Source organism: Pipra filicauda, unplaced genomic scaffold (genome assembly GCF_003945595.2).
Source record: "Pipra filicauda isolate LSUMZ 115617 unplaced genomic scaffold, ASM394559v2 scaffold263_size1117673_pilon, whole genome shotgun sequence".
Taxonomy (NCBI): Eukaryota; Metazoa; Chordata; class Aves; order Passeriformes; family Pipridae; genus Pipra; species Pipra filicauda.
The window spans coordinates 211312-236495 of record NW_024104380.1 but is presented as its reverse complement, the minus strand read 5'-3'; the positions used below and the strand labels follow the sequence as shown (position 1 = coordinate 236495).

At 45.4% G+C, this 25184-nt stretch overlaps 2 protein-coding genes across 15 annotated transcripts in view; one reads left to right on the top strand and one right to left on the bottom strand.

Annotated features, from left to right (window-relative positions):
• The window catches only part of LOC113983912 (BMP/retinoic acid-inducible neural-specific protein 3), a 166384-nt gene extending 148143 nt beyond the window's left edge, over window positions 1–18241 (bottom strand). The window contains exons 1-2 of one of the 2 annotated variants that reach the window (XM_027713513.2): window positions 17904–18241; window positions 731–1016 (exon numbers count right to left, since the gene is read on the bottom strand). In XM_027713513.2, coding sequence (XP_027569314.1) covers window positions 731–966 — 236 coding nt within the window. In that variant the 5' untranslated portion in view covers window positions 967–1016; window positions 17904–18241. Of the gene's footprint in view, window positions 1–730; window positions 1017–14659; window positions 15058–17903 lie in introns of those variants that run through there. The other variant, XM_027713514.2, reaches the window with a different exon arrangement.
• LOC120323439 (spidroin-1-like) lies at window positions 16666–21755 on the top strand. 13 transcript variants are annotated; one of them, XR_005563865.1, is made up of 5 exons: window positions 16666–16923; window positions 17018–17157; window positions 17852–18623; window positions 18707–20225; window positions 20314–21755. XR_005563865.1 is itself a non-coding variant. In XM_039382286.1 (5 exons), exons 2-4 carry the CDS (start codon window positions 18249–18251, stop codon window positions 20083–20085), a joined length of 582 nt encoding a protein of 193 aa, XP_039238220.1. In that variant the 5' UTR covers window positions 17018–17157; window positions 17852–18248; the 3' UTR covers window positions 20086–20134; window positions 20314–21755. The 13 variants fall into 13 exon arrangements, 4 of the variants coding, with proteins under 4 accessions (XP_039238220.1, XP_039238219.1, XP_039238218.1 ...); XR_005563869.1 differs by lacking the exon at window positions 16666–16923 and having other exon boundaries at window positions 16935–17157; window positions 18707–19062; window positions 20080–20134; XR_005563867.1 differs by lacking the exon at window positions 16666–16923 and having other exon boundaries at window positions 16935–17157; window positions 18707–19062; window positions 20080–20225.
• Window positions 21756–25184: the final 3429 nt, after the last annotated feature.

Below are 25184 nucleotides of genomic sequence, written 5' to 3'. Positions count from 1 at the left end.
GGTTACAAACAAATCATTGAAGCAATTCCACAGCAGGGCCCAAATTCTCAACCAGACCTATACTTTCGAAGCCTTCCCCTGGTTTTTTGTTTCTGGGTCTGAATTGGGCCATCCAATGCTGAGTTTTGGGATGGACCAAACACCTGCAACCTCTGTTAAAAATCATGGTGGCTCTTACCACTCAGTCCCCCAGGGAAGAGAAAACCGTTCCTCAAAACATTGGTATAAACGAACATTAAACTTTTTTTTGAGCCACTTTTTTGAAATGCCCTCATTTGTACCATGAAACCCCTGCTCTGTCAGCAGCACGTGCAGAGCCACAATTTCATTCTGAAAGCCTCAGCCTACGTCTTGATGAACCACACTGAAAGCAGCAGAACTTGGTGCACGACCAAAGGCGATCCACGTTCGCGCTCTGAAACCAAAGGTGGTGTTTGAATAATCCCTGAGGCACTTTTTGACTGTGCCATTAGGACAGAGCAGAGGTAGGTAGTAAACAACAAAGTTTTCCAGAGCAACATAAGCAGTCATCAAAAACAGAAACAAACACAAGCAGCATTCCCGTGGTAGACAGCGGCCTTGCAAATGGCCTTGCATATATTTCAACAATGAATTTGCTGTCTACGGATTCGTTCCCACAACTGAATCTTTTCCTTAAGGAAACCCTTAACGATAATTTTACAGCTTCCAAGGATGATACCTCTGTAATTGCTTTCCCTTTGCTTCATACCTGTAAATCTTGTATCTTGTGCTAAATCCCTGTCGACTTCTGTCCACAAAATCTGTGTATTCCTGTGAGCGATGGAAGGGTCCCTTATCAGAGAGGAGCCAGTCGAAGGGGCTTGTGACATGCTGGTCCGAGACAGCAGCAACCGCTAAACCCCAGCAATGAAGACTCAGTGCTATCCACTCCCATAGAGCCATCAGAGAGAGCAATTCAGCACCAGCACTGCAGCGCCATATCATGCTTCCACTGGGGACTTAGAGCCTTCATTCTCTTAGCTTTCCCTCAACACCTAGACAAAATACACAGTCAATTAGATAAGCACACACTAGGCATCCCTTGGAAGTAGAAACAAGTTTCCTTTCTTTCAGCTTAAAGAGATAGTGGCCTCTACTTTATTACATTTTACATTAGCATAAACCCCACTAGGCTAGTTAACAGCGGAGTGCTTCAGTACTTCAAATGCTGTGAAACTAATGTCTTCATTAACATCATCAGTGATAATATTTACTGTTGAAGGGAAACCTTCACAAATCATCAGGGAAGGGATTGTTGGGGGTTTTTCCCAGCCATGCCAGTCGTTGATGAAAAACACGCAACATGACAACTCTTGCCTGATGCAGCAGCACAAAATCATTCAGCAATGGCAGTGCATAAGCTCACAGTTCACATATTGGACAGAAAATAGGGGAGATTCAGAAGACCCAGCTGCCTCCTTTTTGAATGAGTTTTTTAATGTCCTTGGAAAAGCCAGGCAGTGGCTTGTCTTCACTGCCACCTGTAGTTACCAGGCTGTGGTTGCTGTGTTCAAAGCAGCGTGGCAGGACAGTGACTGCTCTGGTTGACAGCTCTGGAGCTGCCCACAGTGAGGAGTTCAGGGAGTTATTCCAGCTCCAGACACTGCAAGTTTGAGCATCCCTGACAGCAGCATTTTGCTTTCAGTCCAATTCGCTCCAACCCAATGGCTCAGCCTAGAAACACTTTTTAAATGCACCCTAAACAAGTTTTTGTGTGCCCAATCACAAATCAAGAACTGATTGCCTCGTGTAGGAACTCAGTGAAGACAAGCCAGAGTTTCCCTCTATACGTCAGACCCACACCTGTGGAATGGGATAATGATTCTACATCCTGCTCCGATTTTGTGAAAACATCTATGCAAGAGCATGAGGTTCTCAGAAATGCTGAAATGACAAAAGGCCATGTAGATTCCTAAATATATAGAAGCAATCATTTCTAGTTTTCAGTCCAAGACAAAACAGCACATAATGAATTAAAATGTATGAATGTGAGAGCTTTCATTTCTCTAGCTGATGGGTTTACAAGGAACAAAATTTTTGATTCACATTCATTCAAATCAGCACTGATCATGACATTTTTACAGTGCCCACTGCTGTAACTTTTGTAACTCGGTGGGAAATTCTTCCTTACCGCCAGTAATTTGATCTGTGAGTGCCCCCCCAAAAGAAGGATAACTCCAACAGGACACTCCTGCAACTGCACACTCAGCACCCCCCGTTAATTCCACTGAATCATTAATATGAGACATTAATATTCCGAAGAGTCTTTTGTGTAAATTAGAAACAGATCAGCTGCAGGAAGGTAAAGGCCTCCACAGGAGCACAGAGGTTCACATGAACCAACAGGAATTTACACTCTGAGAATATAACAGCCTGTCTGTGCACCCAGAGAAATACTCAAGGTTTCTGTGATGTAATTGTTTGTAACACGGTTGGGACGTGATCCTGCAAACAATAAATGTGTAAGGAAAGCCCCTGTTCATATTTCATGCTGAGCATTTACCCAGGCACTGAGTTGTAACCATAAGCAGTCACAGCCATGCAGTTGTTTATGACCATAAAACACAGACTGCATTAATTTTATAAATCCTTCTGAAATGAGATTCCACAAGTCTACAACAGAGAGCTCCCTTTAACTTATACTCCCAAGCCATCACCTCCACACAAAAAAGCTGCATATCTGTGTACTGTATGAAGTTTGAGTATCACCTTCCTAGACTGGTGCTTTTTTTTTTCCTTCACAGGTGGAAGTTCACACATTTGAGGTTACACCACCACGTAACCTTCCTCCCAGTGCATGAAAAAGTCTGCAGAGATCAGAAGCAGAACTGAAAAGGAATAGATTGCTCTTCTGGCCCATAAATGCCATGATCATCATTTCATTGCCACTTCCTGTTAAAAATTAGCTCAGTGTCAATGGAGAAAACATGTCAGTCACTTCCAGACAGGCCAGAGCAGCCTTTGCATGATAACAGAGAGAAAATCCACAAATGCTTCTGTTTCTTCTTATCATTAATCAGGGAAAAATACAGTGCATAGCGTTCTCATTACCCTCCATCATCCTTGGCACAGATGAGCAGACCCTGGGCATCACTTCTTGCCATTATGTGGAGCTACAGAGAGTGTAATGAGAATTTTAATTTTCATACCAACTGTTGTTATAGAATTTCAAACTTTCCTGTTGAAAAAGTCACGTAATTGTTTGAATGAGAAGAGGTAGGAGTTTGCTTTTTCAGGTACTTATTAACACTCAAACTGTTTCAGGTCATTAAACTGTAATGATGACTAATTGAGTCCCTTTTGAATTTAAAATGATAATATTAGGATTGGAAAATGAATTGTTTTGTATATGTAGCATCTTCCTAAAACTAGTCCAAATGAGCACTTGGAAAGGAGTAATGAAGAGCCAGGACTTTATTCTTGCCTTAGTGCTGCACCTCGTGGTGTGTCATAAGTGAACCAGTGGTGAAATACCTCCAGAGAACCTGTGCAGTTACAGAAGAAAATAATCTCACTGTTTTAAAGATCTGTGAAGGTATTTCTCAAAAGAGTATAAATATACAGGCAGTTCTTAAGGAGAGTAAAATCACGTGTGCACTTCTAACTGATACTTATCTACTTGTCTGTGTTGTCCAGTCACTGTAAAATCACTCTGCATAGTATTAATTCCCATAATACCCTTGAGAAGGAAACTTTTACCTCTATTTAACAAAAAAAGGGACTGAAACATGAAAAGACCGAGGCTAAGTGGGGGTTTAAGCTGTTAAATGTGTATTTCCTATGAAAAAAATAATTCAGAAAATTCTAGACAAAGGATTTTTGCGAAGATTAGAGTAGGAAAAATATCTCACAATTTTGAATACTCAAATTCTCTAGTGAATGCAAATGCCCTGAAGACATTTTTCAAAGACTGTTGCAGTCCTATGGAACATACAAAGATTGCAGTTCCAACAGCCATCAAAGAGCTCCAGGGAAGAATCAACCTGAATCAAATTCGCTGTAGACAAAGGGTGGGAACTAAAACACCTGTTAAGTACCAGAGCTGGTAGATTTTCAGGTGCAGAAGACATTCTTCAGAGAACAACTGATGCAATATTTATTCTGCCATAAAAGCTGTCATGTCAACAGACTGTTACTGAAGTGCTGGCTTAGAGGACAATCCTCACATAGAGATGCTCTGCACAGTTGCTGTCTGTTATCCCCATGGTTTCACCCAGCTAACACTTGTAAATGCTGTTAAGTCTTTAGTCCTCCCTCTTCTAAATTCTGAGGTCAGAGAGAATTCGAGGAGCTCAGTGGGCTAAATTCTTCTTTGTCAGAAATCTCGTCTCCTCACTGAAATCAGTGCAGAAGGAATTTGACTCAGCACTTTCTGAAAATACCACAGCTGAGTCCCAGCTCTCATGAACACGTAAAGGTGCTGAAGACTGGCAAAATCCATGTATTTATGTCATCAGAAAATATGGTGCTGGCAAGTGCAATGCCAACATTGTGGTCACTGGGACAAATTTCAGCTGGGAACAAAAACACAGGGTGTCTGTAGTCTTTTTTTTTTTTTTCATCGTGTTGTAGGGCAAACCCCACCTGCCTGAGTCTTCCCTTTTTATGTGAATATTTTTTAACATTAAAAATTGCATATAATTACATATGGGTAGCTTATGAACTCACTAACACAGCTAAAATAGTGCAAATGAGAATGTCTGCTTGATTTGCTCACAGAACATTAATTGATAAACCATGTAAACCAAGATATACAGAATAACGTGCAGCCAGCTCAGATGTGTGCACAGCAGTGCTCAAGAAAAAGCATATCAGTAAGTGGAAATTGTGGAAAAAGAAAACTGTGGTTCCCTCAGTGCAGGCAGCCTTCTCTTTTCTAAGAGGTGAGAGTCTCCTATAAAACAGATGTGCTGACACACAGCAGAGACAGAGCTGCTAAATTACTGCTTCACCAGTGGAGGAATTTTTTATAGAAGACTCAATAAAGTTGATGTTAGGCCTCATCAGTACCTTTTTTGGGCCACATCTACCTGCAGTTCTCAAGAATCAAAGTAAATAACTGTATAATAACTGTACAATAACTGTACAATAATTTAATAAGATCAGGGTTGGGTTTTTTTCAATATTTCTCTACTCTGCAAGCCTGGGACATATCTGAGGCTTTGGTCTGAGATCCCACAGAGATTTCCTTCTGCCAGTGGAAATGCAGAAGACCAGGATCTCTCTGAAGTCCTTCGTTTTTTATGCTCACCAGAATTCCAAGAAAATGATGAAACGTCCCAGCTCTCAGTGGAAAATTTAGGATCCTCTGTGATGAAATGAGATTGCTACAACTTTAAATCAATGGTGAGAAGCAACATTTTCTCCATTGCAGCTGAATGGGGAGCAGTGAAGCTCAGAGAAGGCAAGATAAGTCAGGAGACCATTTTTTTTCCAAAGGTATTTTGACACTGAAAAATGGAAAGACATTTTGCATAAAGAATAAAGTAATAGCCTGAGTCTCAGAGATTACTCTTATCTGCTCAAAGACCCTGGGTTTATCTCTTTATGTGTCTCTGCTTTCACTTCCCCATCTGAAGTGTGATGATCATGTTGCCCACCTTTGTAAAGAACCACAGGACCTACTTTGTTATCAGCAGTGATTCTTTATTTTTTTTTCCCAAGGAGCAATTTTTCGACTGCTACCAATTTTAAATGAATGAGACCTGGGAGGCATCTGCCCTTGGAATTCTCACACAGCCCAGTGTAAATGAAACAGCCACGAAGCTGATGATGTGCTGTGGAAGAAAAGAGCAGAAAATGCTGCAATCAGTATCAGCTACAGAGGAGAAGGGTAGAGCAGAGAGCAAAAAAGCATCTCCCTTGTGCTCTGCTCTGGGCTCAGAGCCATCACAGGGGTTCTGCTCTTCAAAGGAGGAGACACAAATCCACAGGAAAAAAAACTCTCCCCAGCTGAACTTCCTGAAGGATAGCAAAAGGATGTGTGGACTGGGGTGGGCTGTTCTGCCCTGGGCTCGTAGTCACATGCTGGGCAGAGGTTTAGCTCTCTCAGATTTGGAGTCCCAAAAACAAGAGACCCGACGTGTACATTTGGTAGCACAAAGAACAGGAGTCTGGGGAGTTGGAATCACAGAACCCAATAGTTTGGGTTGGAAGGGACCTTAAAGCCCATCCCCCTGCCACGGGCAGGGACACCTTCCACTAGCCCAGGCTGGTACCATGGACCAGGCTGGAGGATGGCGAGCTCTCCCTGCCATCAGATCCGACACACGTGAGCTCCAGGGTCCAGCCTGTGCCACTGTGGGGTGGCACCTGGACACAAAAAGTATCTTTGTCACCAGGTGATTTTCAGCAAGGAGGATTGAATCACCTTGTTCTCTGTTATTCATTGTGAGCTACGATCTTCTGAAAAAAAAAAATCTGAAAGGAGAAAATAATTCTATGTCTAAAAGCCTTAAGTGAGTTTCACATTCCAGGCTTAAAAATAAGCAAGGTCTTCACATCAGGTCCTGGTATCAGCTTTGACTACATGCACCCTAAATCAGCATCTTTCCTTTGTTCAAACAGAGCTTCATCCACTGCCAGATTTGATCTTTATTCTCCCCTGTCTAAGACAAGGACAAGACCCCTGTAACCACATCCTCAAAAGCTGAAACAGAGAACTAATGGGATGTCTGATTTTTAATATTTTTTTAAAACGATCCTGCTGGTTTTTTTCCTCATCCCAGCCTTCAGAGCAGAGGAGTAAAAATAAAATGCATGCACAGAAAGAGAGAGTATCTGTCAGCCCGACCTCTGCCACCATCTCCAGCTCTGTCTGGAACGTGAGAGCTGCTTGCTGAAGGTTCCAGCTCTTGCCCGGGGAGTGGGCCTGGGTGTTTGCTCTGTCCCTGCAGAATTCCACTCCTGCAAGTGCCTGTGAGGCTGGAATTGGACGGACCCATGTGCTTTCTGTTGCCTCCCAGCACAGCCAGTGCCATCTCCCTCACCCGTGCAGCCCGTGCTGCCTGGCAGGCGTGCCCAGGTAATTGTTTCAATGCCTGATATTTGTAAAAGACCTGATTTTTTTCCTTTGCTGCCCAAATCATGATGTATAAATTCCCTGAGGCACTTTTTAAATGCCTTAATCTAAGTTCATCCTCCTGTGCAAACGGATCCTTATGTGTTTTAGCTGATGATGTAGAGCAGCATCCCCAAATTACCATTACAGTCTTTCTGCCTTAACAAGTGAATCTGTTCCTGCAAGGAACCTACTGGGGGGAAGAAATTAGCTGTCAAGGCTCTGAGTGCACACACAGGCCTCAGTAGACCTGACCAGCCTCATCTGGGTCCTCCCCCCACCTCTAGGGGCTGACCAGGGGCTCCAGGACCTCCAGTCCCAGCTGGTGTGGTGCTGGTGTGACTGTGTAGGTGAATAACTGAAAGGGAGAAATCATTGAATCAGGGAACACTTTGGGTTGGAAGGGACCTTAAAGCCCATCCAGTGCCACCCCCAGCCATGGGCAGGGACACCTTCCACTAGCCCAGGTGGCTCCAAGCCCCATCCAACCCGGCCTTGGACACTTCCAGGGATGGGGCAGCCACAGCTTCTCTGGGCAACCTGTGCCAGGGCCTCCCCACCCTCCCAGGGAACAATTTCTTTTCAATGTCCAATCTAAATCTTTTCTCAGTTTAAAGCCATTCCCCATTTTCCTATCACTACATGATCTTGTAAAATCCACCCAGTCTCTTTGATGCCTCAGTTCCTTGTCTTTAAATGGGTACTAGTACCTAAATTCTTGGTAGACAACATCGGCCAGTCACACAAGGAGCTAAAATGAAGTTCATTTCTGGAATGGCTGAGCAGCACCTTGACTGAGCTCTGGATTTCAACTGACCAACACCCAGGATGCCACAAAGCCACAGAAAAACCTGTTCCTTTGAGAGCCTGAACTCTCCTCCAGGCTGGATGACTGCACATTCCAGATCATGAAAGTTCATAGGGGATGAAATCTCCATCTTTGCAAGTCCACAGGCGCACATGGACGGTCCCACCAGCAAAAACTCTTTGCTTGAAAACTGCACATTTCAGTCTTAAGTCACTCTTCCCTTGCACAAGTTATGCAGAACATTCTCCCAAACTGCCCACAAATTTTCAGCTAAAGCACCTGATGGTGTGAAAAATGTTAGAAGGGAAACAGAACAAGCTCCCTTTGGGTAACTCTGGGAGCTGCACTACGGAAAAATCACAACGTAGGGAGAGGTTCTGGTCCAGCATTTCCTCAGGTACAAACCAACAAGTGTTGCTGTGACACACAATTTTGCATACTGGAGCACTGAAGTTAGTAGAAAATCACAAGGGGAGACAGATATTTAGAAGCCTGAATTCCAGCTTACTGGAATTTTTTTAAACTCAACTCTTAACTCGAAATCATTCAGCACTCTCTGCTATGATAATCTCATTGGGTGTGTTTTAATGGCAATTAAATTTGGTCCTTAGGGATTCTTGAGTACCACACCCCAAAATTAAATAATAACTGATCACTAAGAAGTCATGACACACTAGTTCTAGCAGTATGCCTCCTGTTCACCCATGACTTTTAGTCCTCAGATAGTTCCCTGACCCAATTTAGCAGCTAAGTATCAGTGGGCTATGAAGAGACCAAGACACATGTGAGTTGGTTGTATCCAGGAAACCACAGCAGAGTAACAAACAGCCCTTTCCTCTTTAAATTCATCCTTGTACTCTTTTTAACCCCAGGGCTGTTACAGCTGTGGCCATCTAGAGAGGCAGGAAGCAGCTATTTACACGTTGTGCACTAAAACTCTGGTTCTAGAGCCTTTCCAGCCTGAGGACAAATCCAAATATAACTGATTAATGCAGAAGGACTAAAATGGGATGGGGTGGGAGGAAACTTTGCTCACCAACAGACTGTTGAACTGAAGATTTGGTTTACAGAGAGGAAGGAGAGCACTTGGAGCTGAGTTACCTTGAAGTACAGCTCTGATTCTACTGCATAACCCTTGACAAGTCCCTCAGCCTCCTTGGATTACAGTTTCTGTCCCTAACATCAGGGGGAAAAAAAGGTGGTGTGAAGCCTGAACAATCAATGCCTATAGAATACTTTCAATTTATTGGATGGCAAAACTGTTATAAAGTAAAAGGAAGATGTTCATTGCACTAACAGAGGGACTGACTATTTTTGTTGCTGCTTAAAAATTCTGTTTCTGGAGATTTTGCAACAAATGCTCAGAAAAGGATGGAGAGGAAAGGAATTGTCAGTCTCAGGCAAAAATAGAAGTTTCTTTGAAGCTGTTGGAGTGCTAATATTGTTTGTACAATAATGAGTGGTATTTAGCTGTTCTCTGGACTTAATGAGAGGGGCAAAAAAGCAACGAACTATTTTGATTGCAGTGGGGACATTTAAAAAATCCAGCCTAGTTTCATGTACTTCCATCCCCTCAGATATTACCTGAGCTAATCCAAAATCCTGTTCATATTTTGAAATAATGTGGCTGGTTTGGGTTTTTTATTTCTAAGAATGAATTTCTCTGTTTAGAGGTTCTGGCTCAGGCATGACACAGAGCCCTGTAATTTTAGCTATCAAGGATTTACTCTCTTCTGGACTTTATTTTTCATGTGAAAATTAGTGGTTACAGCTCAGATCAGGAGTTAGAAATAACATCCATAAAGGTCTAATGGCATGAATGCACCTTTCTGGATGCACTGTCAGGAGAATGGACTATTTTATATATTTTATTTCTTAACAAGGATATCTCATAGAATGGTAATGCTTTTATTTTGTCCTTCTATTATGTCTTTCAGACAAAACTGCTCCTGAACTCACGGCATATTTTACAGCTGGTTTCACAGGTGGTGTAGGTGGTTTTCAGCTGCTATAAATGGAATGGTTAAAACTCCTTTCAGGTTCCTCATCCTCAAACTATTTATGCCAGCAAAAAACAAAAAAACAACAAACTTACATCACCTGTTGTGCAAACTCCCTAGAACAGGACTCAGAGAAGCTTCAAGAGATGGTTTCACAGTTGCTCCTACTGAAAACTGTTGCATGATTTTCCCTAAGTCCCTTAGCACAGTGTTCTAAGCCTGTAGCTGGTACATGGGCAGTAGCCAGATCCTCTTAAATGTTCATGTTATACCTATTAATTTTTTATAGTGAGAGTAGGGACTTAATGGCTGACTGAGCAAAGATTCGAGCTGCAACAAGCCAGTCTGGGCCTAATTGCAGCTCAGGATGGATAAAGCTTGATTGTAACAAGTAATAATTATGTCCTGTGTACTGGGCAGCCCTCTGTCTCACATAAATCTAACACCAAAGCTGCCTTGTAAGGCTTGATTCTAGACAAGTTGACAAAAAATTAAAAAATTGCAGAGAAGAAGAGGTCTGCTAGAAGATGTCTTTCTTGTGAACATCATGCTACAAGGAGAGAAAGTCTGGCCTTTAGAGTCTCATCAGGAACTGCAATCTCTCCACTGTTTTAATTCAGCTATGAGACACTCTAAAACCACATTAGTACCAAATTATCACTATTTCTTGCCGTAGCTCGTAGAATAACACATCCTTATTTAGTAGAAAGTTGCAAAGCTAATGTTGAAGAGCTCTAAACTCTCAGCCAGTATCTTTACAGTGCAGAATGAGAGACAGACGGTCTGGTTATCAGGAGTTACAGATCACTGCAGTCTCTCTAAGTATGAGGCTCATCACTTTTCTTTATAATAGAAAAGTCTTTTTGTCTCTCCAGAAAGACAATGTTCTAGGCTTTGCCTGGCCAAGACAAACCAGCACGAAGAAATTAAGCTGGTTTATAAATGAGTACCTTTCAAAAAAAGCCACTACCATCTCTTCAACTAAATGTGAATCAATCTAATAAACTTAAGCTAACAGAGAGTTTAAAGGGTACTTAGGTAGTTATGAAAGCTTTTACTTTTCAAGCCAATGAGTCAGAGTCACATCCCACAGGAGCAGTGACTTTAAAAAGAGAACATCACCAGCTAATGGCTCTGTGTGAAATAAATCCACAGTCTCCAGAGATTGGCAGCAGGATGAGTCCCCACCTGCATAAACATTGCTGTTTTACCTAAACAAGCATCTTCATTGGAAATGGTGGTACAGAATTAAGGAATAAGGGGATTCATCCAAGAAATGCTGACCATTCTGGAGAAAAAGAGGTTGGTATCAGCTGTGACCTAAAATACGGCGATTTTAACCTTTAGGGCAGCACATTAAGTATACAAACCAAACAGAATTACTGAAGATAAAAACTGTAACATATATTTGTTCTCTGTGTCCACCAAATTGTTAATGAATAGGGATCAATAACGTTTTAGGTGAAAAACAGCTAATTAAGATATATGCTTGGGCTACCACCTCCCTCCACAATACCATTTTTCAGTATGTGGCAGTATTTTTCATCTCCTTAGAAACAGAGATTTCAAATAGAGAAAGGGGGGAAATAATAATAATAAAAAAATAAGTAGCAACATTTATAACAGATTTTAATATTCCCATTTGATTTCAGAGTGGTCACCCACGTTCAGTTAACCAGGTGGGGTTTTTTTATTTCCAGAAGAGTTATAAGTACTGAAAGAGCTAAATTAGCTCCACAGACCTCTCATAGTCATCATGAATAATATGGAATTAGAGGTATAGAGCAGTGTTCTGATTCCCCAGATTTAAGTTCTTTACTTGCCAACGTGTAATAAATGCCTTACAAACCACTTTTCTCATTAATCAAGAGCTGGTAGATGTGGCAGTGAAGGTGTTACTGTGAATTAGCAGAATCTGCTAATCACCATTAATGTAACTGTTAGAGTAAAGGCATCTGATGGACGAGCCTTACAATCTCACCTCATTATAAGAGGAACCACTACAGTTTAATAGTCTCAATTTAGCTCACAGTATATAGTGCTTGGCCAATCTTCTTTTGAAGGTGGGACAGAATCTGTGGCCTTTGTGAGAGGCTCATCAATCAAACAGGAAAAGCCTTGGCGTGGCAGAGGGTCCTTCTCTCCTCCCATCAGGGCGTTATTTTGTGGCACATACAGGAGGTGAAGCCTTTCAATGGGAGCTGGGGAACAGCCTGGGCTTAAATAATCCATGCCATGGTGCAAGGCAGGGCAAAAGAGTAACTCCACAGCCTCTGGGTGTGGAGAGATGTGCAGTGCATGTCATGCACATTTATATCTGTACGTGCTTATGTACCTACAGACTGTATTTTGTGTGTGCACACAAACTGTGGTGCATATGAAGGACTAACTTCAGAGCTACCAGACCAAATTATTCCCATTCCAGTTTTCAGCAGGATGACGACCTGAGTTTCAAGGTGCTGCCTGCCTGCAGCTCATGGGGGGTCTCTCTTAACGTTCCTCGGCTTCAAACAAAAAATGTTGATTTATCACTGGTGGTAAGAGTACTGAGGCCTCAACCAGTGTAAGATCACGTTAAAAATCCTTCACTTCTTTAGTAGTTTAATATTATTTGACTCAAGATATGCAAAGCCTCAGACTGCTCAGTATGCAGCAGGTAACTTCATGATGCCCTCTTTTTTTTTTGTTTTTTCCTTCTAAATCTGAAGTTCGTCTTAGTTCCTAAATATTGTTTAGGAAATTGATGTTGCCTCCAAAGTTAATAGCAATGCTCTGAACTCCTTTAATTGCGCAAGATCAGGCCCTCCCTGAACATACACATCTTGAACAAAGCTAGGAAGAGAACGTGGCTGAAAATTTGTTTTTAAAAAATGCTCTCTTATGGTGGTATAAGATGAGATCAAAAAGAACAGCAAGACAACTTCTTCATGAAATGACTGTAAGGTGCTACCTGCAGCTCCAACAGGGCAGTTTGCTTCAGTGCAACCTTTCTGAAGGAGCATTTGAGCTCTATTTGTCAAAATGTATTGCTGGTGATTTTTCTCCATATGAGATCACCAGTGTTTCAGGAGAGAAAATAAAAAATAAAATCGGTGTCTTCTTCAGGTTTTGAGGGGAGACGGAGCTTTGGGATGATTAAGGGCTGCACTAGGCATAAATGGCAGCTAGAAAACTGTGTTTCTAGAAACTGTCATCTGATAATTCCCACTACTCTCTTTTTCTTCTAAGAAAAACTTAGGTGAGTTGTTTGATCTTCCAATCTTTCCTTCAGATTTAAAAAAAAAAAAAACAAGACAAACTGCTGAGGAAGCAAGCTTGCTGATAAAAAGAGCTTCCTTTTGTTTTCAATAGGTGTTGCATCTCAAGTAAAGAACATCTTAGACTGGTCACAGTCAGATACGATTACTCGATTTCAAAGTAATCCAAATGAAATAAAAAGATTTTAGTCCCCTAAATCATTGTCTGGGACTGAGAGGAATGAAAAGTCACTGCAATCTATGTGACTAAAGAAATAACTTTTCAGACACACGTTGGTGTAAACAGTGAGTAGACTCCTGTAATTAATTCTTCACAAAGGCATTCAGACAGTAGTGGAAGAAAAAACGGGAAAGGATGAGACGGGATGATTACATCACTTGAAGATCCTCACGTTGGCTTGTTGGCTTGTTGTACAAATGCTGCCTTCTGCAGTGAGCTCTGTAAAAACATTCAGCTGCTTGTTTTCACGTTTCCTAGTTAAGGTTTTCACTCACAGGGTTTCAGCATTTCGTGAACGATCGCCACAAACGCACAGCTCCGGTGGACTCGGTGTCTGGTGGGGAGTTTGCTCTCACTGGAGGTGGATCAACTTCCAGAAAACATCGCAGATTTTTTTTTTTTATGCCTCTCCTGCTTAAATTATGTGCATGTCTTAGAGAGAAAAACGGTTGGAGGCAAGAATCTGTAGGTAGTTTCTTTATGGAACCCTGCTGATTAAACAGCACCGTGACAGCATCTGAGACCCAGGGTCTGTTGCTATGCTTGGATACAGAGAGGAAGACATCCAGTCAAATGTTTCTATTCCCAAAGCTGGTCTTATGGTAAAGCTGATAGAGTACCTGTTTAAAATGAGTTACTCCTCACAGGGATGGAGTCGAGCAATGACAGAAGTCTGTGAAGTCTGATATCTAAATGGATTGCTTCTCTGAAGTTTTTTCTCATATCTTGTAAATGTAAGTAGGGCCCTTCCAGCTTTATCTCTGTACACTTAACGAGTCAGAGTCACTCATCTCTCAACATACAGATTCTGTAAGGTTTTGACTTCATTTCTTTTTATAGCATTCTTTTGTGAGGCTGTATTTAAATAAAGTTAGACATGGGCTTTTCTAGGAAAGAAGTCATTTCTCTTTCTTCTGTCAGACTTGCTTGTCAGATGTGCCTCTGTATTTTTTCAGAATACTATCTCATATTAGCCTTCATTTGATATGGACCCATAACTGATTTTGGTGCTACAACAGAACAGCTTTTTCTTACCTCCTACATCACATTCTTCTGCCAGTCATGAATTCGCTCTACTTCACATGCATACACTTGCTTAATCTCTACACGAAATCATTACAACTTGAAGCTGACGTACTCTTTCAGAACGATCCCCAAACAGTAAATCACGACATATCCCACGTTCTTCCCACTCTGCACTACAGAATTTAGCACTTAATGAAAGGTACGCAGAAAATGCACTTGAACTCGGCAGTGAATCACGAGACAGACAGCTGGTAACAAAGCCCTTACCTTTTTAAACGCATGATGGTCTCTTTAAGTGGCACAGAAATCGTAGCCCGAAAAATGCAGGTCTCCTGCCTTCCGATGTACGGTGACAGTTTACACCCTATTTCCTTCCCCTCGCTCCTTCCACCACGCTACATATAGTTCATGGTGCTGTCGCCGGGATTGGCTGGTGCATCTCTGAGGCGCACACAGGACCGTGCCTGGAGCACCCGCAGCCTCGTTAACCCTTTGCGGGGAGGGCTCCCTTCCCTGCGGGAGCCCCGCCGAGCCCGCACCGACGGGCGGGCGCCGCTCCGGGGGCTGATTTCCCTTCCCTGCAAAACGAGCTGCCCTGTCCTGCCGAGGATGGGGAGAGGATGGAGAGGGAGCGGCTGGCGGGGGGTCCCGCAGCCGGGACCGGCGCTGTCGGTGCTCGCTCCGCCCGGACCCGGAGCCCCTCCTGCTGCTGCGGGCGACGGGTCCCCTCCAGCCCCCGCCTCTCCCAGTCCCCTCCCGCCCCTTTTTGGTACCTCGCCCCGGGGACACGCAGCTCGGAGGAGCGGCTGCCCACGCAGGCTGGACGCTGACACGCATCCTTAAAGGTATTCCCTGTGCCAGAGCCACATCCCTGCGTGTCCGCCTGCCACTGCCAATATTGGAAATTGGGAAATTACCTCCCGGCCAAATGGGAGTCCCAAAGCCACACGGCTTCGGGGGAGATGGAGACAGCAGAGGAGGTGGAGGTAATCCTTGGCAGTGACAGACACAGGCAAGCAGGGAGCCTGGACACCTAAGCACAGGGAAGAGGGCTGTTTGGGAGCATTCCCTCGGGAATGGGCCATTGGGCTCGGGAGGTATTTACACGCCGCCAATCTGTTGTACAAAAAGCAACAGAACCACTACAGCAAAGAAAAAACCGCCTGGCTGCTGCTCGGTATTCTTTTTTTTCTGAGTCATCCAGCACGATACGAGCAGAAGGTATCCCTGGGCTGGGAGTGCGGAATGCTGGAAATCAGGGGTAATAGGAATCTTCTCTATTAAGCATGCCTGACGCTCGCTTGTTGCAATCGCCCATTAAGCCCATACTAATTGCATTAATTTACTTGGTGGTGTAGGCAAAGGGTTTGGTGTGTGTCCCCTCGCCTTCTGCTGAGTATAGAAACGCCACCCGCTCCAACCTGTGTCACTCGCTGCCCAGACACAGTTTTACTGCCATCCGTCACAGTGCCTGTGAGCTACGCAACTCCGCTGCCCTCATCCTGTGCCCTACCATCTCCCACCCCCGTCGGCAGAGGGAATATCGAGTGCTCTTAAACCTGGGAAATATTCTGCTGATGGGCACATAAATCTCTCCTGCAGAGCGCTCGCATTTAAGCAGCACGGCGAGGAGATGCTCACCGGCTGAGCTATTCCCATCGCAAGCTAAATCCCTCAGGATTCCTGGTTTTTGGTTGTTTTGGGGTTTTTTTTTCCCTCAATGCTAAGGAAAAAAAAAAAAAAAAAGATTAAAAATCAGGTAGAGGTTTTGAAACGCACTGCAATCCTCTCTACCTAGGGAGGGAGGGGAGTATGACTGCACAGAAACTTTCCTGAGCAGACTGGTGCGGGAGGATCCCGGCAGCAGCAGCGCCAGAGGCGGGTAATTCAGGAGACACGTCTGGGATTTGGTTAATCACCTCAGACTCGTGGAAAAGGCAGGGGCAGGAGGAGGTGGGGGCAGAGGGGCAGGTCGGCGGGAATGGGAAAACCGCCCGGAGGACAGTCCACGAGAGAAGGACACTCAGCTGGAAGGAGATGTGGGCATGGGGGCTTCGAGTTGGTGGGAGAAGAGAGGAGCTGGAGGAAGGGTGGATTTGGGATCCCACGCTTGAAAGGTTTTTTCACTTCCCCTTTCTCGAAATCAGCCAGCAATTTGGAGGTCGGGAGTGGGGGGGAGGGGAGGTGGAAGGAAAAGCAGGGGGGTAGCACACTCGGGCACTGAAGGGGCCATTGGGCTTTCCCGTCTTCTGCTTTATTACCTCCAAGCAATAAATTCGGATCCTGTGTATTTCTCCCTGGTATCTCCACCTGCTTGCAAACCTTCAGCAGCCTCCTTGTGATCTCTGCATGCGCTGCTTTGGAGACACGGCTGCGCACACACGGACACACACACACCTCCCCTGCACCCGAATGACAGCTACACCGAGCCAGTCAATACCTCCCAGCGAGAGGGAACGTTTCCTCCCTACCTTCTGCTATTGACCGTGGGTGGATCTCTGACGCTAATTAGAGACACAGAAATCCTCAAAGTATTAACCACAAATAGCACTCTTGAAGGCGCTTGTCCTTTTTTTGACTTAGAGTGTTTATTTCCCTTAGTTCTTCTCTATTTTTCTTTCAAAGTAAAGAAGCCCCTACTTCATCCGAGAGACACTCCGCGCCCCAGGTAGATATACGGGGTGTACGTTTTGGGAAGACGACGCCTCTCTCCTACCCTGCACTCCTCAGGCCGGCCGAAAATACAGGCATTCCCCAAAACAGTAGTAAGTAAAATCAGGTGCGCTGGGATTGAGACATGCGGGAAGGGCACGGAGGGAGCAGCGACAGCGGCAGGACAGAAGCCCCGCAGCCGCAGGGCAGGAGCCCCCACAGCCCCCGCTGCTCCCCCGCACGCCCGGCCGCCCTCGCTCGAGCCGCTGCCACCTCCCAGCACATTCCACGGGACTGGAAATCCTTTCCTATCCTTCTGGAGAATCCTTCCCCACCTCCAATCCAATCCGAGTTCTTCAGGGGATCAGGAAGAGCGATGAACTTTTTTCCACCTGATCTCCCCCCGCGGATTCCCAGACATTCCTCAGGCATGCTCACGGCTCCCTCAGCCACCAGCATTTCTGTCCTTTCCCCTACACGGGGGGGGGGGGGGAACCCTGAGCCCTTCCAGCATCCACGGCTTTGTCTGCAAGGGTTAAACCAGGGAATGGAGCAGGTGAGGCGCCCGATGGAAACATGAATCGAATGTGGTGAGCAAGCGGTGAGATGGGGACGGCTCTGGGAGCGGTGCTGCGGTGCGCGCTGCCAACAGCGCCGGGCGCTGGCGATGGATGTGGGCACAGGACTGGTGCTTCCTAATTCCTTCGAGTTTAGAAAGTGGAGCCAGCTCGGCCAGGAGCAAGGCGAGGCAATACTTTTTTTATCATTTTATTTTTTTTTATTATTTTTATTTCTCCCTGTCGTTAGTGTCCTTTCTGTCGGAGACACGCCACCTGAACGCGAAATCAAACCTACTCACCGGGTGAAATCGCAGGAGGCGAAGCGGCTGTGAGCAAAACGCGTCCCGGCTCCGAGCACATAGTCCATGTTCTGCGGCTTCAGGCTAGAGCAGGGCTGAGCAGGGCGGGGGGACTTGGGGAACCGGCAGCAGTTCTGTGTGTGAAACAACCCATTTACACCGTGCGTGCCTGTCTGTGTGTGTGTGTAGGGCAGAGAGAGGCTCCAGACCCAAAACGGGGAAAGGAGGGGAGGAGGGAGGGAGGAGAGAGAAGGAGGAGGAGAGAGGGAAGCAAACCCGAATAGCGAGAGGAGTTGCGGGGAGGAATGGGATTTGCTGGGGTTGAGGTGGGGTTTTTTGGTGGTGATGGAAGCGATTCTCGAGGAAAGAATAATAAACTGCGGGATCTCAGCAGCAGGCAGGATGGAGAGGGGCTTTGCCCAGGCAGGTGGAGCACCGAGCAGCGGGAGGCTGGAGCGAGCCGGGCGGGCCACAGAGGGCCGGGGGGCGGCTCAGCCACCGGCCGGGGCGCTGGGGACGCCGCTGGTCGGGCTCTCGGGCTCGGGGTCCGCGGGGCTCGGGGGTTCGGGGGGCTCGGAGTCCACGGGGCTCCGGGTCCGCGGGCCTCCGCCACCTGCCTGGGTGCGGGGGGAGTGGCGCAGGGGGCGCGGGAGCCGCGGAGCGGGGACAGCGACACAGCCGGGTAGGGCTCCAGCGAGCCGCAGCGGCGACATCGACCGGGTAAGAGCATCCCAGCTTCCTGCTCGGCCCCCACCCTCGGCCAACCCTTTGTTTCACAGCCTTTTATTTTATTTATTCCGCAGCCCGGCTGTCGGAGGGGCTCTCCCCGCATCCCCTCCCCGCTGTCCGTTCGTGCCCGGCAGGGAAGGGCTGCGAGTCCTGGAGCGGGGAACGGGCTGTGGGAGCGGCGCGGGGAGGCGACACCGCGGCGAGGAACCTCTGCGGAGGAGGGAGGGGGAGCGGAAATGCCCCTGCTCATCACCCGTGCCTCTCTCCTGCCCTGGGTAAGAGGAGCATCTCCCCTTCATCTCCCTCTTCATCCTCCCCCCCTTGCTTCTCGGCGCTTCCAGGCTCTCTGTATGGAAATCACGAGCTGGCTCGGTGGAAAAATCTCCCTTTTCTTCGCATAGTGCCTCTGGAATGTGTGCGGAATCTCAAGGTGTGTGGGGGAGAGGGAGGCAGTGCCAGCATTTTATGGAGCTTGGTGTGTGTCCCCCCCTACCCCTAGTCCCTCTCCTCCATCCGTGCTGTGAGCAGACACGCGTTCATGGCTAATAAAAACGCTTTTCCCTGTGTATAATTGGGCTGAGAGCTAAACCGAAAGCCAGTCCGTGTCCGGGAGCAGCCTGCAGATCAACCAGGAGCTTTGGCATCCCTGCGGTGTAGCCTGGCTGTGTTCACCTCATGCTTCCCGGGATCAATAAGCACACTAACCATACCGATTATGTGATGTATACGTTGGGCAGTACGGAGTGATCGCAGCATTACACCAGCACTTGTCTGCTGTGCTACATGTGGTCTTCAAAAAAGAGATGGTAATTTTTGCGGATTTTTTTGATCAAGAAAGTTTTTGTCTTCTCTCCATTACCTCTGTAAGCACCAGTTCACGGCCGTTTGCCAGTCTGGCAGTTTTATGTTTCCAGAATCTGTCACGAAATATTCGGAAACCACAGAAACCCAAGATTCCTCTGGCATCACGTCGGTTTGTTCCTGCCAGCATGTTTGATCATTTTTATGCTAAATGAGCTGATCTTAGTAATGATTTGCCCTGCTTGGGGTTTTATTGACTTTTTCATTAGCAAGGAGGTAAGAAAAGGACTGAAGGAAGGATGTTACAGTTTGTGAAAAAAATGCAGTGTCCATTTCAATTGTAGTAGCTGTTAAATATGTAGGCATATGTATGCTGCCTTATGCAGTTATAAAAATGAAAGACATGCCATCTTGCCTCCTTGCCTCAGAATATGATTTCTCTCACAGCAACAAGTAGCACAGGCTCCTCTCTCCCCTTTTCTCCTCCCCTTCAGCCCCTCCTGACAAAATGCCAGTTATAAAGGTCAGCCTGTTTATGTAAAGACTGTGTGTTTCTTAACAAAGACCGCTGCAGATCAAGCCTGCAATGACTATCAAATAGACTTGGGATTCAAGACACTCAATAAGAGCACTGTCCATTTTCTAGGACTGATGAAATCCCAGGCAAAACAGAAGACAAAGAGCCGTAGCGTGTGACTGGGGTAGGTCACCAGCACCAGGGTGCACACGGGCAGCAGTGTCTTCATAGCAGTGTTTGGTGCTGCAAATGTTGGCAAGATCCACTGGAGCTGTGTATGTACCTATATGTGTGTGGGTGTGAGAGAGAAGGTGTGAAAAGAGATTTGCTGATATGCTAATGCTCTTCTGCTCTTCTCTTTAGGTTTCGTCCTCTCTCTAACGACGTCCTTAGGCTGAACTTGCTTTGCAGCTCCTTCACACCAAAGGCAGCTTGAATCAGCCAAGGAGAGTTTTGAGTCTGACCAACCCCACCCTCCCAACAGAAGAGAAGAGATCGACTTCATTAGTCTTTGGCTTTGCAATGAGGTGTTTTCATTTCATAGCGTCCAGAGGTGCAGTGCACACGGTCTGATCTTTATTTCACTGTGCTCTCTTTCCCTCACTGCCACCTTCTTTCACCCGAAGAGCAGTACAACTTGGTTTCCTCAACTAGCATAACCTCTGCTGGCCCTTTTCCACTTTAAATCTAATAAGAACATTCTGATATTATTCACTTCCTAGAATTATAGAATCACAGAATGGTTTGGTTTGAAGGGACATTAAAGATCATCTCGTTCCAGCCCCCTAACACAAGCAGGGCCACGTTCCACTAGACCAGGCTGTTGTTTTTTAACCTAAAGGTTAAAAAAAGTTACTTTATAATTACAACACAGATCTGCAACAGTGGTCAACTCCAAGACCTAATTGTGGCCACAGTTCACTTTTGGCTCTTAAAAATCACCCTGAAGCAGAGTTAAAGGGTTGTAGAGGACTATGATGCTTTTTGTTCAATGATGTTAATAATCTATGGCCTTTGAATATGATATCACAGAGTCTCATCCTAGGGCAGAATAATGAAATCACAAGCAATGGAACGGGGCAGAAACTTATATCAGTCCCCAAAATACTAAATGCAAACTGGGACCCAATCTGAACTGAGGAGCTGCACATCTGATGTCAGAGGGGAGGGGCACTTCAAGACCTCCCATCCTAAAAGCCTTGTGGCCCTGAATTACAGGCCATTAGATTCCTTTGTCCTGTAAATCTGCGTTAAATAGCAGCGTGATTCTGTGTCGGTAAACGCAGGTTTTAACAGCTTATCCCATAATATTTTAATTTTTCTTCATCTATTCAGCCTTTTCACCCTTTTTCTCCCAGGACCTGCTTATGCTTCTCTTTAGCTACCGAAAAATGTATGTAATTTATTAAGCCAGTTCAGTAGTTCTCTTAGTTTCCAGCAGACAAACCTATTATGCAAACAATACTGTCACCTTCTTGCAGTGCCTTCTCCCGGCTGTAATGAATTCTCTGCATGCTACTCTGCTGTAAATTCTCCATCTAAAAATTCCACGCACTACGTGTTTTGTCAGGGGAAACTGTACTTGACTTTTGAAACAGTTGGGAGGAACAAAATGATAACCTACTAAAGTGCCTTGCCCTTAACTTGAAATTATGGCAAGTAATTAAAGTTAGAGCAGAAAGACTTAAACTTTGGACTGCTTATGTTCTTAGCGTTTTTGCTGGGATGAGGTGTTTTTTTTTTTTAGATGTCTGATTTGAATGTCAAATTTGCATATTCATCTAGAAAACAGAGGGAATGCTTAATTGCCTGTGTCCAGTGTTCATATTTTTCTTGGGAAACAACGTTTCATATACTCATGGGTTTCATTTCTAGTTACTATTCGCATCCATAAATTGAACTGGGTGTCTAAACAAGTCCTGTATTTGCTGATTACACAAACAAATATGCCATATTTAGAATTTTGCTTTATAATCGTATCAGAGATACCTGGAATTGCAGAACAGCCCGGGTTGGAAGGAAAAGGGAGCCTAGATGAGATTATCTAATGCCCTGTTCACTCACATATTGAAACCCTCCAGCGATGGGGCACTGCCAGGGAGGCAGCAGACTCCCCCAGGAAGTGTCAGCTCAGCAAACTGGCCCTTCTGTTCCCCGCAGAAGGAATTCTCCTGTGACAATAATCCAACCTCTTCTCCTTATGGAAGCTGTTTTGACTCAGGGCACAGACCACTAACCTTGGTGACACCTCCAACCTTTATGAAGCATTGTCCTCGTCTTGTTCCCACCCTCTTGCAGAGCCTTGTGCCTGTTATCCATGGGCACCTGGGAATGTGGAGCAGTCCCAGAGGAGACGCTGCCACTGCAGTGCTGTGGTGGGTCTGGCTGAGCTGGACTTGGTTTCCCATCCTGTCCCTCCCAGGGCTGTGCTTTGCAGTGGGAGCTGGAAAGGTGTTGATAACACACCAGGGGATGAGCAAGGTCCTGGGAGGGGACACAGCTGGGCCACCTATCCCCAAAGTGACCAAAGGGATATTCCAGACCATGTGACATCAGCTCAGAGATAAAAGCCAAGGGAAGCAGGAAGAAGGGGGGCATTTGTTATTTACAGTATTTACCTTCCAGAGCAGCCACTCCATGTGCTGAAGCCCTTCCTGGGAAGTGGCCAGACATTTCTTGCTGATGGGAAGTAGAGGACAAAATGTTTGGGTTTTTTCTTTGCTTGTGTGCACACAAACTTTTGCTTCAGTAAACTACCCCATCTCAACCTGGGAGTTATTCTCTCTGCCCCACCTGGCTGAGAAGGGGACAGAAGCTGAGAAGGGGGACTGACAGAGTGGCTTAGTGAGCACCTGGTGTCCAGCCAAGGTCAAACCACCCCAGCTGGGCAGGAATTGTCACTATTGCCCCCAATCCCTTCAGTCACTGTATTCAGCCAGGGAGAGAGAGGATGGGGAATCCTGCAAACCATGTGTCCCATCTGCATGGTGGGCCTGTCCCAGAGGAAGGCAGGCTGTGAGTCCAGTAGCTGCTCTCTCTCTCATACTACCTGATACTCCTCAGCCTGCTCCCCTCCTCCCAGAGCTCCCAGGTTCCCCCACACCAGGACACTCTCCCCATGCCGTGTACTGTACAAGAGCACTTGGCTGTGGACCTGAATTCCCCCCCAGCCTTCTCTTCTCCAAGGAGAGAACACCTGATTCCTTCAGTGCTTCCTCACAGGGCAGGTTCTCCAGCCCTTTGATCATCTTCCTGGCCTTCCTTTGGACCCTCTCTTGTCTTTCTGCTTCTTTCTTGAGCTGTGGGGACACCAACTGGACACGGTGCTCCAGGTTCCTTCCACAGGCTCTAGTGGAAGGTGCCCCTGCCCATGGCAGGGGGTTGGAACCAGATGGTCTTTAAGGTCCCTTCCAACCCAAACCATTCTGTGACTGGAGGTGCAGCATGACAGGTGATGAGTAGGATGGGAAGATCCCACTCTGTCCCCACAGATGCAGCCCAGGACCCCATCTGCCTTTTAGCCACAGCAGGCACTGCTGACTCATGATCACTCCTTGTCCACCAACATATTTTGACCTATACATTTCTGCTTTAGCAGAGATATGATTCACTGGAATAAAATTATATCCACTGAGTTTTTCCTCACTTGCAGAGGAGATTATTTTTAGGAACTCCCAACATTTCACTTACGGAGAAGGAACTAGTAGTGTAGAATTTCTTTAATTTCTCCCCAAAAGTCAAAGAAATACAGCATGTTTGCCTATTCACTTGCTCTATCCTTTGGCAGCAAGGGATAAACTTAAAAGGCTGGGGTTTTTTCAGGCTCTTGCTATCATTAAAGCACCAGTTTTCTGAGGTAGAACAACCTCTTTGAAGATATGGTATTTACTGTTTTCTGATGGTATTAATTGCAAGACCTGTAAGCTCACATGAGCTTACTGGACACAGCCAGACACACACTGCTAGGAGGAATCTTTTTTTATTTTTTTAAGTTGAGACATATCTTAGCCATGTTTCCATGACCAGTGGCCACGCAGGCATTTTTAAAATAACCTCTGATGTGTTCAGGTAGCCAGACTTCAGACAATCACAGAAGTCTCTTGTTACTTTCAAGAAAACGAAAAGATATTTGTAGAGGACAAAAGTAAAGCAGGGGTTACACTTTAAATCATATTGAAGTGTTGTGGTGGAGAGTCCTAGGCATCAAGTTTGCCTGTTTTCCTTAGGAGAAAAATATCCAGTGGCTGCAGTACCCCAGTACCAGAAAGAATATCCTACAGAAGTGGTGTAATATGTACTTCCAGGAGTTGATATGATGGATACAGAATGGAGGCCTCTCTCCCACAGGCAGTGACTTTACAAGCAGTGTGAGAAGCACTGGCCTGACACAGAGTCAGCAGATTTGTAGAGGAATTGAGGTGTAATTTCAGTGTACTGTGTTTAAATACAGAAGCCATGCAGCTTCCATTGAGTTTTAGCCCCGGTTGACCTTAGTGTTGTCACACAGACTTCAATAAAACCTACCTGTTGGTGCTGTGTTACTTCTGTGTGGTCAGAAATCAATCTCTTCCCAGAGAGGTCAGAATCTGAAATGCATTTGAATTAATGGTGGAGGACAGAAGCAGTGCTGAAATGAAGATAAGACCCCTCAATGCATTTTCTGTGGTGCACATAAAAAATCAAGACCCACATTCAGACAAAATGAGTTTTTTGAGGGGTGCTGGAGTCCAGTGAAGTGTTGTTACAGCTGACACCTGGTACAAAAGACAGACTTAAGTTGTAGGAAAAGCAGTTCTGTATTCAAGATGTAAGGGATCCTGATTGGAGTCTTGCACCTGCCCTTTATGAATGTTTGCAGAAGTAAAATATGTATTTGCCAGAATGTACAAAAGAAATTTGTCATGGACCAAAAAGGGAAGAGAAGAACAGGTATCAGGGAAAGTCTCAGTTGATGCTTTGCAGTGTCAAGGAATTGCACACTAGAAAGGCAGAGTTTTGCTGAGTTTTAGGGTGGCTATGCTGTGAAGAAAAAAGCTTGTAGAGAAAGTAATTTGCATTTGGAAAAGAGATTATTTTACAGATATTGGTTCAAGTTGATAGTCATTCCCTGAATAGCATCTGGTGTATTATCTCAATAGATCTTGTTATCTCCCATAGAAATGAGCCAAGAAAAGTATCTGTAGTAAAATTTGAAAATAACCTTTGTTATTATATGTCATTAACTCACAAGAATC